At 51.7% G+C, this 15,895-nt stretch overlaps 1 protein-coding gene across 2 annotated transcripts; it reads right to left on the bottom strand.

Moving 5' to 3' along the window:
- Window positions 1-5,435: 5,435 nt before the first annotated feature.
- On the bottom strand, window positions 5,436-14,346 carry DUSP26 (dual specificity phosphatase 26). Of its 2 annotated transcripts, XM_073324832.1 has the most exons (5): window positions 14,041-14,346; window positions 11,506-11,558; window positions 10,051-10,301; window positions 7,588-7,802; window positions 5,436-6,125 (listed from the first exon to the last, which is right to left on the bottom strand). In XM_073324832.1, exons 3-5 carry the CDS (start codon window positions 10,227-10,229, stop codon window positions 5,926-5,928), a joined length of 594 nt encoding a protein of 197 aa, XP_073180933.1. In that variant the 5' UTR covers window positions 10,230-10,301; window positions 11,506-11,558; window positions 14,041-14,346; the 3' UTR covers window positions 5,436-5,925. The 2 variants fall into 2 exon arrangements, with proteins under 2 accessions (XP_073180933.1, XP_073180934.1); XM_073324833.1 differs by lacking the exon at window positions 11,506-11,558.
- Window positions 14,347-15,895: the final 1,549 nt, after the last annotated feature.

Raw genomic sequence — 15,895 nt, 5'->3', positions numbered from 1 at the left:
AGGAGCCCCAGGTGCCAGGGGCATTCCTGGGGGAGGGAGGGAGGCAGCTATCCCCTGCTGCAAGTTAGGGCTGCTCTAACTTACACCAGGGACCAAACTATCCCCAAGTCCCTAACACAGGAGAGCAGAATGGATGAAGTAATGCTGCCGATGCTCCCCCATTGACCCTGCCCTTTGTCGTGCTTAGCAGGCCTCTCTGTCTTTCCACCAGCTGAAAATCTGAGCATCCCCTTTGTCCTCAGGCCTGTCTCCTGTCTCCTGTCACTGCACCATCCACCATCATAGCTGCATCTGTGATTTCATCCACTGAATTAATTTGCTGATCAGCCATCATACAAATTTCCCCTTGTGTCCCACACCTCCCTGATCCTACAGAAAGGATGTGGACAAATTGGAGAGTCCAGCAAAGGGCAACGAAAATGATCAGGGGGCTCGGGCACATGACTTATGCGGAGAAGCTGAGGGAACTGGGCTTGTTTAGTCTGCAGAAGAGAAGGGTCGGGGGGGGGGGTTATTGATAGCTGCTGTCAACTACCTGAAGGGGGGTTCCAAAGAGGATGGAGCTCGGCTGTTCTCAGTGTTACCAGATGACAAAACAAGGAGTAATGGGGCCTCAAGTTGCAGTGGGGGAGGTCTAGGTTGGATATTAGGAAACACTATTTCACTAGGAGGGTGGTGAAGCACTGGAACGGGTTACCTAGGGAGTTGGTGGAATCTCCATCCTTAGAAGTTTTTAAGACCCAGCTTGACAAAGCCCTGGCTGGGATGATTTAGTTGGTGTTAGTCCTGCTTTGAGCAGGGGTTGGACTAGATGACCTCCTGAGGTCTCTTCCAACCCTGATACTCTATGATTCTATGATCCTAGCTTTATCGAACAATGGCCGTGCCCACAGTTAAAGGCTTAATTAGCAGCAGGACCCACAATGGGAGCCACACACCAGCAGGGCCCACAACACGTGCGGTAAAGTTACAAAATCAGGCAAGGACTTTTCAGAACATCGCCAGAGTCCTGTTTGACTACACAGTCTCCATTACCTAGGAGCCTCTGGAACCCCGCCTGGCTCCAGCACAACATTCTCTGTTACCCAGAAATCCCTGGGTTTGCAGCCCAGAGCCACCACTATTGTTCATACTCTCAGTGCCTTTTCTGGGCAGTTCCTATGTGTTGTCCTTGGGGGGAGGGATAGCTCAGTGGTTTGAGCATTGGCCTACTTAACCCAGGGTTGTGAGTTCAATCCTTGAGGGGGCCATTTAGGGATCTGCAGCAAAAATTGAGGATTGGTCCTGCTTTGAGCAGGGGGTTGGACTAGATGACCTCCTGAGGTCCCTTCCAACCCTGATATTCTATGAATATAGAGACTATAACCTGAGCCCTTTGGAGTAGGATACAATGCTCCCTTTCCAAACTCCTTTTTAAGGAGGGTTTGCCACAATTCCTAGCCCTCCTCCAGTCCTCCACCTCTCATAAACATCCCTTTCATTGACAAAGGGGGAAAGAAGCATTTCTCAATGTTTCCCTGGGAGCCTGATGCGCACCCCGCCAGCCCACTGCTTGCCTGGGCCCTCAGCCCTGCCAAGACACTGGGCCAGGTGTGTTATGGAGTCCCAGACAACCTGGCTACCATCCAAACAGAGCAAATCACTGTTGTATGCCTATCAGAGCCCTTAATGACATATTTTTACAAGAACCAAGTTCTAAATACACAGAGCTGCCCAGCCAGCTAGTGTGTCAGGAAGTGGAAGAAGAATGGAGCTATATTAGGAACAGATGGACAACAACCCCCGGAAGCATTATGAGGCCAGTTCGATTCAGCTCTGAACTGTGACGTGTTTGTGGATCATAATATAGGCACTGCTAATTAGCCCTGTGATAGTGCTTTTCAGCCATAGATCTCAGAGCCCTTTATAGAGGCAGGTAAGTATGATCATGTCCATTTTAAATAATGGGGAAACTGAGGCACAAAGGGTTTTCAAAACCCTCCACCGATTTCAGGGTCCTCCATTCTTGGGCACCCAACTTACAATACCTTAGGCCCGATTCTCATGTAACACATTGGCCAAATATGTCTTTGTTCCCTGTTAGTGGCTGTTACTATCTGGTCCTGACACTTTAGCTCAGGCACTAGAGGCATGTGGTTTTAGAGGCAGGTGTCCTAGGATGAAAGCCTAGCCGGGGTGCAGAGCACCCTCTGCAGTTATCAGGTGGGGTCCCACCTCTCTGGTCTCTGCTTCATAGCCCTTCGTGCAAGTTTCCCCACTCCTACACCCCAGGCTTGTGCAGCACTCTAGCTCCGACTTGTATGCGTGTGGGTAGAAAGGCTATCCCAGCCCCCAGACAGCTCTGACTGGGAGCTATGCAGACGGACTGGTTCCCAGCACATGACTTACCTGACCTATGGGGGTTGTTTTGAGTTTCAGCTTTGATCAACCTCGCAAAATGTGGTTAGAATGGTCACATGTTATGTGGCTTGGGGACTTGAATGGTGCTGGGAATGTGGACCCAAAACTTGCAGCTTGACCTCATTTCTAGTTATAGGTTGAAACCACCCCCTCCCCCTTTGGCAGCCATTGGGAGAAGGGAGCTCACCCCAGAAAGAACAGGCCCTGCACCCCAGTAAAGCTTCTGGCAATGATGGCCGCTTCCACAATTCCAGATCAAGTGCACTGGGGTAAGAAAAACTGCACACAGCTTGACTCTGAATCCTGTCTGACTCGTTGGAAATTTGTTCTTGTGTTCCCCCCTGTGACCGTTGGGGGCAGAGTGGAACACAGCTGCAGATGGGACCAGCTTGAGTTGCTAAGATGAACCCCAGAAGGCTGCTCTCTAAGGAGCTAGGCCAGAGGCCCATAGTTCTAAAGGCTTCAGTATAAGCATGGTTCAAAGGCTGAGCAAGTGTGAACTAGAGACCTACAGGGATCAGAGATGAGGAGTAAGAAGGGGCTGCTTTTCACTTAGTCTCCCGCTAGCCCGAGTCTGTCAAGTCAAGATCTGACTGTGCTAACCTCTGAGACTTGCCCCCAAAATGCAGCATAGAGGCTTGCCCCCAAAATGCTGTGTAGACATGCCCTGAGCTATGAAAGTCCTTTAGGTACCGGTAATAGTCTGTCTTGGCTGCCGGGCTCAGGTCAAACCAAGTAGGAGATTCCTTCATGGATATATGAGCTACCCTCACATAGTACCAGCAGCCAGAGAGTTCTGACTGCAGCAGAACCAGCACTGACGTGCTCCCCTGGGATGTGCCAGGCATACCCAAGTTAGGTGCTTTGGAGAGCAGCTCCAAAACACCTCTCCTTGATCTTCCCAGACTCCTGAAGCTCTCAGAGCTGCTGTTGCTGCCACGTGGGCCTTCAGCGTGTTTAGGGGTACAGCCCGCTCCTGAGCGTTAAAAGGAGACTTTTGACTCTGCATAGTTATCAGGGAAGCTAACTTTTGCTGGTCGTGGTTTCTGTGGCCTGGCTTCTTCTGGCAGAGAGCAACATCACCATCTGGTGGTTGATACAATTCATGGCAGTGGGTTAAGCATTTCTTTGTGTTGTGTTCTAATGCACTGTATTGCATTATATCCTGGGGCTGGTTCTCCCCGGCAGCACCACTGTAGACTGTGGGCCTCAGGCCTTTTATCTCACGGGTTTGTTACCTGCCTTCTCCCTTCAGTTGGGAAATACTTTCTCTTTTGCTTTCTGCCTCCATAGAACTGGTCCATCCATTACATGACACATTTTTGGGTGATTATCGAGACCCAAATGTTATCTTTGTATCATTTTGTAACACTAAAACAAATATGCCAAATTAGGGACCCACCTGCCCCCTAATGCATTACGTAGTTTACAGACAGCCCCCTACTTGGCCGGCCCATCCATCCACACTGAGCTAGGATTTGGCAAGGCAGATCAGGCCACTGGACCCCTCCAGCCCAGTCTGCGGAACTGGCCGATACCTGATGCTTCTGCATAAGGAGAACCGCCCTGATAATGCGCCTGGCCAGTGGTGCTGTGCTGTAACCTCGTGCAGGTACTCCTAGGCCAAGGCACCAGCTCTGCTGGCAGCATCCTGGAGAATACCTCTGGGTGGAGCATAGAACTGGAGGGGGAATTTGGAGCTGGAGAGGACTGTACACTCACCTTTGCTTGGGACCACTCCCCACCCCGAAATCCTAAAAGTGGGAGGGGTGGGGAGCAGTTCCTTTGCAGCCTGGGGGTCTGAAGCTTCAAGTTAATAATAGGGGGAGGCAGCTGGGCCCAAATGCGGAGCCTAGTTATCTCAAGAGCTGAATCTCAAATGTGTTCCTGCAGGGATGGAAAACTGTGTCACAGTGAAGCCACCCGAAATGCTGGCAAGGGAGGATTACTCTTTGATCGTATTCTGCTCCCTTGGGGTCACTGGTAGCATGGCTCCCTGAGTCTTGTTATTTATGCGGGGAAACTTTTTAGCAGGGTGGCACTGAATGCAGCTGGAAGCAATTCTGGGAATATGGCAGAGGTGGGGCTGGTTTTGATCTGCCTGTGGCAAAGCGGCGCTCAGGCTCCATGGCCCAGAGTCTGCTGCTCTGCGGACTAGCTCGTGACTGCCCTGATGTCAGTAGACTTTTTAAGATATGGCCACCTGCCCCTCACCAGAAACGGGGTGGACACCCCTCAAAGCTCATTGCACTCAACCCCCCTCCCTCCAAAGCCCATGTATAAACACTGTTCTAGAAATGAACCCAAGCTTCAAAGATGGAGCCTGTCCCTGGGAGGTGCTGGGTACCCTTGCTATTGCTGTTGGATCAGGATCCCACCTCTTCTAAGCATTTGGTTCCAGGCCCATCCCTAGGGTCTCGGTTTCTTAGTGCTTTGCTGGCTCATTCCCTCCAGTAGGTCTGTGTTGAGGGCCCCATGTCCCGGTGAGGAGAAGGGCTGGAGGGGCCACTTAGCACACTTCTGAGATTCCTCACTGCAGAGATAAGAAGGGAGACAAAACTCCCTCTCCCAGCCCACCTCATCCTGTCAGGTAGATGCCTGTAGGGAGGTGGGATTTGCTTCCTTCTCACAAACCCGACCTCAGCCAAGGGGCTGGGAGAGGATCATGAAAAGCTGATTGCAGTGCTTAAAGGAGGAAGGGTCACAAGGGGGGTTGCAGACCGTCCCTCCCCCCAAACCTCCCCCCAGTCTGAGCAGAGTTGCTGAGGGCTGCACTTAAACACTGTCTTACACACACACACACACACACACTTTTTTCAGATCTCTTTAAGCATTGGGCGATTGGACCTTTGACTGCCCCGCAGTCAATATATCAGTATATTGCACACACAGCTACCAGCGAAGAGGCAGCAGCATTTCAGCTCATTGGTGGGATGTGATCCGTGAATACACACAGTCTATCTAGACCCTATCTCTCATCCTCCTTTGGGGTCTGGGCAAAGATGCTCCAAAACACAGAAGCAGAGGGGCAGATGTTTTTCCTCTGCAGTAACTTTATTCTTACAGGTAAATGTTTTACACTGAGGGCACCCCAAGTCTACGACACCATGGGCCTTGTCTAATTCTCATTGCCACCAAGAAATGTACGCAGCTTGGATCTCGTAGGAATGACAGGCAGGGCTGGCTTGCTGCCTGGGTGTGCCCGCTGGCAGAACCAACCCATTTGGGCTTCCCAGAGCCAGCAGGGTAAGGGGAAGAGAAGCCCGAGACATGGGATAATAGTCCCTGTGGGGTGCATCTCTAAGTCTTGCAGCCTGGAAGGAGGCTGCATGTTAGGCCTCCACAGATGACAGAGCTGCAGGTTGGGGGCCCCTCTGAAAAGCTGCCACTCCTTGAGGACCCAAGGGAGCCCAGCTGTGCCTGCCAAGCGCCTGCCCCATGATGAAAGCCCTGTGTCTGCTGCTCAGCTGGCAGTAGGGCTGGGCTGAGTGCCGGACACTGAACAGCGCCCCCTCCCCTGCCCACTCATGCTCGCCGCTTCAGCCTCAGGGAGTTGTCCAGGGAGACCAGCTGGTGCAGGAAGCCCCGGTTGGGGATGATGCCGCGGTGGTCCTTGACAGTCTTTATGGCTTCCACCAGGGTCATACGGTGGCGGATCATGAGGTAGGCGAGGACCAAGGTGGCTGAACGGCTCACCCCGACGGCACAGTGGACGAGGATCCTTCCTGCGGGGAGAAGGGGAGCTGTGTCACAGCCGGGCTACAGCCCCAAGGCCCCACTGCACGGGGTTACAGAAGTCCAGGAAACAGTCGTACAACAGTGTGGATGAGATGATCACTCCAGTACAGGAGTTAGGATACAGGGCTCGATGGGACAGATGGTCACACAATGGCAGGGGAGGCGGGTTCCCTTGGAAAAAGTTGACTTTTCACTGAAAAATCAAAATCTGAATTATTTTGATTCAGAAATGCTGCTGTGTTGCCTCGCGGGAGCGGTAGTTTGAGTGGTTCATGCCTTCATTTCCCTCTCTAGGCTGGGTGGACCGGTCAGACGACATCTGCCAGGATTCACTGTAGTGCTTCTTATAAGCATAACAGCACCACAGTCTCTCATTTTGGGCAGGGGAGGTGATGCATCATGGGAGTCCCACCGCCACAGTGAATCATGGGAGATGATGTCTGGCAAGGGAGCCCAGCTTCAACTAGGAGAATGGGAACATGAGGCCATTGAACTACAGCTCCCATGAGGCTCTGCTGCAGCATTTCCAATCAAAGTATTCCAGTATATGGCTCAATAGTTACATTTTTGGTTGAAAATCAAAAACATTTTGGTTTTTTTTCTGTGAAAAATCCAAGCTTCGCATGGAAAGCAGATATTTTCGTTTGAGTGAAAAATGTAGTTTAGTCAAAAACCCAATCTGCCTTTGAACAACGTTTTGAGAGCAAAATTTTCAACCTGCCCTACTCCCCGGTCCCTGTGAGCCAGACTATGAGCTGCGCCTCCTCAGTGCGGGAGGCCAAAGATGCCTGTAACCCCATGCACCTCCTGAATCCTGGTCTCATCTGGGGACTCCAGATCCACCCCCTCCTGCCCTTAAGGCATACCCTTATGCTAGGGGTTGCTTACACCCTCCAGCACCATAGGGATTCCCCGTGTTGTGAGAGGAAGGGATCCACCTAAGATCTGGCCTATTTGTTCCACCAGGATGGCATGAAAGGGCCAGGCTATGGCCCATAATTGGTCCTGGGTCTCTTCCAGAACGGTGGCTGCTGGGATAGTGGGCTAGCTGGACCATTGCTCTAGTCTAGCTGATCCCAGTGTAGATGGAGGTGGCTCTGTTCTGGTGCAGCAGGAGGCCAGATACTGAGCTAGAAGGACCATTGTGCTGGTCCAACTTGGTGACACTTGGTGTTATGGTAGAAGTTTTGCAGACTCAAGAAGTGGCTGGATTTGGGAGATTTCTCTGAGCCGATCACATGGGAGAGGGCTATGGAGGTGGGAGTGAGGATCCCCATGTCTTGCTAATGGTATCTCCACTGCTTCCAGCAGAGAACCGTGGGTGGCGTGTTTATAAGGAAAGAAGGCGACTAGAGATGAGGGTTTTGGACACAGCCTCTCCTCTTGCCCAGCCAAGCTCTTCGTCCCAGCCCCTGCTCCCTCTCTTCCAACCCCTCCTCTGCCCCTCACCTCCTCTCTCGCTCAGCGCCTGGTGGATGAAGTCAGCTGAGGGGTAGAAGTAGGGACTCATGTCGAAGCTGGGCGAGTCGTGGGCCTCAATGCCTAGATAGCGGATGCCGGTGCCTTCATAGTACTCAGCACCCCCTCTCCATTTGCTGTGCGATGCATTGAGGATGTGGGTGATGCGCAGGCGGGCCAGCTCACGCCGATTGGCTGCTATATCTCTGCGGAGAAGGGAGCAAAGGATTAAAATGGGGGAGCTTATGTGGCGGCAGCTGAGCAGGGGGTGCTTCTTGACAGTGGACTGTGCAAGTATTATCTGCTAGAACTGGTACTCGGGAGGGGAGAGCTACTTGGGCCAGGCCAGCATGGATTTTTGGCTTGGAGGGAACAGGCCAGAAGAAGGGGTGCGGGTGAGGAGAGGCAGTCATCTGGTGGGTACATTAAAAAATAGGAAAATCTGTCATTCCCCACCTAGCAACACACATTTCTCTCTCACCCCCAAGAGATGCTAGCCTGAGGCTCCCCATGCAGCTCCTGCCAATGGGCCTCAATCCTGACCCACAGCCCCCCTGCTATACCAGTCTGGGTTCCCCTTTCTCCTTTCCAGCTCTGCCAGGGCTGCTTAGTCTTGCATCGCCGGTTTCCCAGACCTCTTGAACAAAGAATCATAGAAATGTCAGGTTGGAAGGGACCTCAAGAAACCATCTAGTCCACCCCCGCCATGCTGAGGCAGGACCAAGTAAACCTAGACCATCCCTGACAGCTGTTTGTCCAACCTGTTCTTAAAAACCCCAGTGATGGGGATTCCACAACTTCCCTAGATAACCTGTTCCACTGCTTAACAGAACCACTAACCCAGGAATCTATCCTTGCAACAAAGCCCGTTGCCAACTGTGTCCACATATCTATTCAGGGGACACCATCACAGGGCCTAATAACATCAGCCACACTATCAGAGGCTCGTTCACCTGCACATCTACCAATGTGATAAATGCCATCATGTGTCAGCAATGCCCCTCTGCCATGTACATTGGCCAAACTGGACAGTCTCTACGTAAAAGAATAAATGGACACAAATCAGACGTCAAGAATTATAACATTCAAAAACCAGTCGGAGAACACTTCAATCTCTTTGGTCACTCGATTACAGTCCTAAAAGTGACAATTCTTCAACAAAAAAACTTCAGAAACAGACTCCAAGGAGAGACTGCTGAATTGGAATTAATTTGCAAACTGGATACAATTAACTTAGGCTTGAATAAAGACTGGGAGTTGATGGGTCATTACACAAAGTAAAACTATTTCCGCATGTTTATTCCCCCCCTCCCTCCGTGCCCCTCCCACCCCTGGGCTGTTCCTCAGACATTCTTATCAACTGCTGGAAATGGCCCACCTTTATTATCATTACAAAAGGTTCCCCACCACACCCCCACTCTCCTGCTGGTAATAGCTCACCTTACTTGATCACTCTCGTTACAGTTTGTATGGTCACACCCTTTGTTTCATGTTCTCTATGTATATAAATCTCCCCACTGTATTTTCCACTGAATGCATCCGATGAAGTGAGCTGTAGCTCATGAAAGTTTATGCTCAAATAAATTTGTTAGTCTCTAAGGTGCCACAAGTCCTCCTGTCCTTAGACAGTGATACTCAGACCTCAGTGCTTCAGGAGCCAAATTAGCGATCAGTATTACCCAAAAGAGCCACAGTCGAGTGAATTCATTGTTTCATTTACTATATATATTTTCTTGGATATTCTGACCAAGTATAATTATTTTATCAACTACAGTTGGTTAATAACATAGTAAAAGCATCCTGATGAGTTAATAATTTAGACTGGTTAATAATTAAATTGCCCAGTGTTTTACTATCATGCGCTGCAAAGAGCCGCAGAAGACACTTGTGGCTCCCGAGTCTCAGTTTGAGTATTACAGCTTTAGAGAAAGTTTTTCCTAATATCCGACCTAAATCTCCCTTGCTGCAAACTAGGGTGCTTGCTGTGTCCAGTTTGTGTGTGGTGGGTCTTTTCACATGGACACCTTTACCCTCAGGGGCCATTTTTGAGTGCCACTATCACAAATGGAAAGGACGGACACACACACACACAAACATTGTTTTTCTTGTAGTCCTGGCTCCTGGAATCAATTTATTACTGGGGAACCCCTGCTTTCATGAACGCAAAAAGTAAGTTTCTAGCCCTTGTGACTGCAGAGAAAAGCTTGAAAACGTGACCTGTATGTGCTGGCACAGGCTCGGAAGCCAGAAGGCCAATAAAAAGAGCCCCCAATTTCGGGGCTGCCTGAATACTTGGCATTGGGAATACTGCACGCACACACACACAGTGGCGCTGCACTCTCCTCCTCCCCAGTCCGTGCCCCCTCCCACAACTATGCTACCGTGTCCCTTTCGCTCTTCCTTCCCATCCCCACCAATTCCCGCTCTCCCTCATGACCTTGGGCCTGCACTTACTGGTCTCCCAGGTACAGTCCTGGCCAGACCTCATCTGCATGGTTACAGGCTGTCTTCCCCGTGTACAGCAGCCTCTCCAGCTCAAAGACACTGAGGATGGGGTGGTTGCTGGCGTCTTCCTGAGACCCCCGGCTGGGTGACCTGGAGCTGCTTCTGGAGAACCTGGACATAAACGCCATTGGAGCTCCCGAGACCCACGATGCATCCCTATGGGCGATAACGCTGCAGCTGCCGTGACCCACAGTCCCGTCCTGTAAGTAGTGGAGACGCCATTAGGTGACCCCGGCATGGGAGTATTGCCAAGCCCTTCCCCACGTGACAAGCGATCAGCTCAGAGAATTCCACCCCCCCGCCCTGCCCCACCCTGCCCCGCCCCACTGCCCTGACACACACACACACACACACACAAATCCAGCTGCTTCTTCCTGAGCGGGAGACCCAAGTCAAGCAGCTTTGGGCTGAGACTCCTGGCTCCACTGGAAGTGGGGTGAGTTGGTCGTGCATCAGAATACCTCACAAAAGTTCAAAGCAACCCTGCAGATCCTCCCAGCAACCTATGTGAACAACTAGCTGCAGGTGTAGAGCCCTCTCTGCCCACGGGTTCCCAATGTCAGGCGGGGGCAGTACATCATAGGCTTCCCCCCTGGAAGGTGGAGCATTTGGGGAGGGTTTAATGGGGCCAGAGCACTGTGAACCAAGTAAAGGAGGAAGTGGGGTCACCAAAGCCTTCAGCCCACTTGTGCACCCCTTTCATGGTGAAGGGGCAACGTTCCAGCTCTGCTCTGCTGGGTCAGTGCCACACTGTCAGGCCCAGAGTACCCAGGTTTCTGTTTATGAGATGACACAGTAGCTCAGCTGTCGCCTTCCCGCTGAACTGGCTAGAGGGCTCTGGCTGCCAGGGTCACGATGCCAACTCAAGAGCTGACTGTGTCAACCTAGGATTGGAGGAGCTGGCAGGCAGCGAAGACTCTGGGCTTGGTGCCAGGCTCTGGGGCTGGGAGGAGAAGCAGGTGGCGGATTCCATACGGTGTCACGTGGGGTCTCACAGGGCATCGGCCTGTCGTGTACCAATAAAAACAGCCTGATGGGAGGGAGAGGCGGTCTTAACCTCTCTTGGCACAGCAACCTCCCTGCTGCATTTGAAAAGCTGGGAGGCTGCTCTGGGTTTGGGGTGGGAGGCGTTAGTCGTGGGTCAGGAGACTTTTATGGGTAAGCAATAGAGCCCAAGAGGCCCGACTCCCAGGTGTGACTTCCTCAAGCCGGCAACAAGCCCCCTGGGACAGTCCCACTTCCACCCACATGGGGGATGTACCCGGCCTCCATAACAAAACCTCAGCCTTGGGAACATTTTTCTTCTTTGCTGCCTTCCTCCTCAGTGCAGCCAGCTGAAAGCTGCTGCTGCTGGTGATGCCAGGAGCTGCCTCCAAGCATTTGGGAACCCATCCAAAGTCTCACCTCTCAGCTCCGTTCCCGTCAGCGGCTCCGCGCTGGCCAGCTGTTTTCAGCGGCTAAAAGGGGGAAATGGAGTGACCTCAGATTTGCCTTGCTGGCTTAGACTGTCAGTTCCGTCGGTCTGGCACCCCACCCTCAGCAATGGCCAGCAGCCAGTGGTGCCGAAGGAGGAAACCCTGAGACATTTACCTGATTGTGCCCAGAGGATGGAAACGTCATGAGGGCACCGCAGAATTCGGAAGGGATCTAAAGAGACCTGCTAAGTACTTCCTTCCCTACCGACCTCTTCCTACAGTTTATTCTCTGCAGGGTATTTTGGATGCTGCCTTGGATATGGTTGTGCCGGGCATGGAATAGACTTTTCTGGAGCCAGAGGTTCCCCATCAGCCCTGGTATGACTGGGTGCAGCTGCCACAGATCGTAACAGGAGCTGCAGCAGCGTATACCGTGGTCCAGAGTTGGCTCTATGTCTCCTGCACTCTGCTGAATGTTTGACCTGCTGGCTCCAGGAATAAATACCTGGTAAGCCCATGGGCAGCACACCACAGCTGGGATCAGCCGCAGCACAATGCCATGGGGGTGTCTGCCCACTCATGCTGCAGCAGGCCGTTCAGCCTGGGCCCATCCAAGCCTGGCCCATACCGTGCCCCTTAATATAAGGCTACCAGCAGATCCATGGCTGGCTAAGGGTCTGCCTACACTGTAACTGGAGGTGTGATTGCAGTTCAGGTAGACATACCTGCATTAGCTTTAATCTAGCTAGCATGGCTAAAAATATCAGCAAAGACTCGTCAGCACAGACCCTGGTGCAGGCTGCACACGCAAGTACCTATCCAGTGTTCCGGGTGGGTTTGTATACCTGCAGACGTGCCAACTCCCACGAATCAATTGGGAGAGTCTTGATTTCTGAGCAGAATGAAGCCTCACTCGTGATCTGGCGATAGAACTCTCAAATGTCAGGATTTTTTTTTCCCGCCCCGCCACATTCTTAAAATGTATTTCCAGTCCAACAGGAGTTATCCCCACCTTCAACAAAGGAATGCGATTTCTCCACTGGCCAGTTACTTCCAAAGTACTTTGAAAGACCATGCAAATTCATTTACATATCAGATAGAGCCATCAAGCTATCAAGTAGGGGGAAGAGACAGAAGGGTTACACCGAGCACGGAAGAGAAACTTCATCTGAGACAAATAGAAGGGGGCAAGGCCAAATCTCAAATAAGCAATTGAATCACTGAAAAAAAAAATCCTGACATTTGACAGTTCTAAAAGTGAGGCTTAATTTTATTTAGAAATCCCATCAGCTGCCCCAGGTGCAGCCAGGATTCCAGCTATCAGCCCCAGGCGGCAGCTCCCCTGCCGGCCTGGGAAGTGGGAGAGGGGACCCCACTGCAGCGCCTCAGGCCTTGGGAGGGTGAAGAACCCTAAGGAGCAGAGGGGAGGCTGGGAGCTGCAGGAGAGCTGAAGTGAGGAGGGGGGCTGGTGGGGTGGGAGGCCTGTATTGATGGTGGGTTCTGAGCAGATGGGGTGGTGCTGGGAGGGTGAATTGAAGGCAGTGGGGGTCGATGGGGCAGGGGGGGCTGAAATGATGGGGTGCAGAAGATGGGGCTGGGGACTATATTGAGGGGGGGCTGAATTGAGTGGGGTTGGGTGGGGACAGAACCGACGGGGGTCTGGGGGACAGGATTAATTGTTGGGCAGGAGACGGGCAGATGTGGGGGTGCGCACTCCTGCAGCAGGGGCCAAAATCACCTTCTCCAGTACACATGGGGGAGTGGGTGACACTAACGGTCGCATGCACATGCCTGATGATGGGCAGGGGGAAGTCAAACATCAAGAGACTGATTTTAAAAAAACATCTTTTTCAAAGAGGTCATGACTTTGGGGCCAATCTCATGATTGTGGCAGCCCCGACTCGTGATTTTTGATCTCTCGAAGTTGGAAATACTGCATCTGGGCTGCTGCGTCTGCACTGCTAGTTTTAGCTGCATTCGCTAGATTAAAGCTAGCAGGGGCATGCCTGGCTGAGCTGCAAACCCACCTTTGCTTGCGGTGGAGACAAGCCTGAGAATCTGTGGGACAGAGCTACTCTGGCATATAACTCAATCGGCCTCACAGATGTATCTGACCCTCATCTTCTGCCCCCAACACCCACTGGGTGCTGATGTGCAGTGGGCTCTAGCTGGTAAATATCACCAATTGCTACCTGATATACAAGACCCCAGAGCAAATCCCCAAAGCACCATTGCTACATGGGAGGTGTGGCCCATTCCTGTATTAAAACACAGGGTGAGCTACTGCATGCAGTGACTTCTTGCTCACAGGTACATGGCTGCCTCTGCCACCCCTGCCATTCTCACGCTGCGCTCGGAGGGAGGAGAGAGACAAATAGACAGACAGACCCTGCCTACACACATGGCTGCTCTGCATAGACATTATCGCACCCGGGCAGGCTGCCCAACCCCACACGCTCAGCAAAGAGACAGAAAGACAGACGGACAGGAGGCAGGAGGGAGACACCCGTCCCTGTTACTCTACCTTTGTGCAGGCTGTGATTTCTCAGCTCAGGGTGAGTTTTCTAGTCAGATCCAGTCGGCCATGTCTTCCTACTGCTGCAGCTCTTGTTGCTGCCGCTGCTGCTGCTGTAGAAAGGCTGATATATGAACATCTATTTTAAGCCATGACATGTCCAGAGGCAGGTTTGTTTATATCATGGTGTGGGTGGGTGGAGGGTGGGGGAGAGAGAAAGCAGAGGGAGATTGACACAAACACAGAACATCCCATGCAAACACACACGTGTAGATGTACGCACACACAGTCATACATATAAACACACACACACGCATATTCCTATGCATGGAAATACACATGCACAGCCACAAGAATATGCACATACAAAAACTTGCATCCAAACGCATACAAATTCTTCTCCATATCTCTGTGCTCCCCACTGCCCCATCCCCCCGCAATACACAGCTAGCTACAGGAAATAAAAAAGGAAAGAAAGACTATTCTACTGATGAAAAGCTCCATCTAAGAGCTAGTTATGATTATGAATATTAATAATAATGGGGAATAGAGTCACAGAGTTTAAGGCCAGAAGGGACCGCCAGATCATCCAGTCTGACCTGTATATCACAGACCACCAGCGCCACCCAGTACCTGCACATTAAACCAAACAACTGAAATGAGACCAAAGTATGACAGCCCACAGGAGACTAGACTGTGATGTGCTGTAGGCAGGGAATAGACGGGACCAAGGTGCACCAGTGCCTGAGGCCCTGCAATGTCAGGAAATGGTTAAGTGAGATATACTCAAAAAACCCTGGCTCCCCCAGGCTGCAGAGGAAGGCAAAAACCCACTAGGTCACTGCCAACTTGATGTGGGGGAAAATTCCTTCCCAACACCGCCTATGGCAGTCAGTTAGACCCTGATCATGTGAGCAAGCCAGCCAAGCACCTGAGAGAGAGAGTGCTTGGTGCCACCTCAGAGCCCTGTCCCTCCCTTTTCTATGTCCCATCTCTAGCTGTGGTTATCCCTGATGCTTCAGAGCAAGGAGATTAAAAAAAAAAACCACCCCTCTCCAGAATATACTAGGGGGAAAAATCCCTTCCTGACTCCTGCAGGTGGCCAGTTTAAACCCGGAAGCATGAGCTTTTAGGATTGGTGCCTGAGAAATGATTGCCCAGAGCAAGAAGTCAGCACAGTTCCAACCATCTCAATGCAGGTGATGCATCGTCCTTTCAGTTCACCTGAGAGAGCTGCTGCTGATAGCTCACAGAGACCTGGTGTGAGTCTTAGCTGTAGTAGCATGCAAGATGCATGTTGAATGTGGTCACAGTGTGAGGGACACATCTGCATGTGAGGCCAGATTTCTCAATGAGCTCAGCACCCAGCAACTCCTATTGTACCCTTGTGAGCAGATTTCCAACAGAGCTCAACATCCAATGTGCACCCAGCATGCTGGGCTCTCCTGAAAGTCTGCCCCCTAGCTAGCCGATACAGCCCACCCCCATCTTACTGGGTGACAGCAGGAGGTATTGGGCTGATACCCATCATGGGAGGGCTATGGGAAGGTAAACTGAGGCTGTAGGTACTCAAGGGCAAGTGAAGGCAAGTCACTGAATGAACCTGAATGAAGGCAGCTTGGGCCACCATCTCCATCTTTTCGTTCTTTTCTTTCCTTGCCCATCTTTCAATGGCACCCCAGGAAACTGGTCTTTGCCTTTCACAAGAGGGTCTGTTACACTAGCATAAAACTAGAGAAACACAGCGGGGAACCAGACCCACCTTCCAGCTGGGTGGCCAGCACTGGCCAGGAGCTCAAGTTTGATGGTACCACAGGTCCAAGATCAGGGTTGGCATTTCTGGTGCAAAGTCAGGGTTCCCTGA

This window comes from Lepidochelys kempii, chromosome 26 (assembly GCF_965140265.1).
Source record: "Lepidochelys kempii isolate rLepKem1 chromosome 26, rLepKem1.hap2, whole genome shotgun sequence".
In the NCBI taxonomy this organism is placed as follows: domain Eukaryota; kingdom Metazoa; phylum Chordata; order Testudines; family Cheloniidae; genus Lepidochelys; species Lepidochelys kempii.
The sequence above is the reverse complement of the archived record's forward strand: the minus strand, read 5'-3'. Positions and strand labels throughout refer to the sequence as shown.

Excerpts from the sequence above, each read along its gene's own strand:
- DUSP26 (XM_073324832.1), bottom strand. The coding sequence starts at position 10,229 with ATGGCGTTTATGTCCAGGTTCTCCAGAAGCAGCTCCAGGTCACCCAGC. Across the intron at positions 7,803-10,050 it reads GGACTGTACCTGGGAGACCA|AGATATAGCAGCCAATCGGC; the intron begins GTAAGTGCAGGC and ends CCTTCTCCGCAG. Across the intron at positions 6,126-7,587 it reads GGCGCTGAGCGAGAGAGGAG|GAAGGATCCTCGTCCACTGT; the intron begins GTGAGGGGCAGA and ends TTCTCCCCGCAG.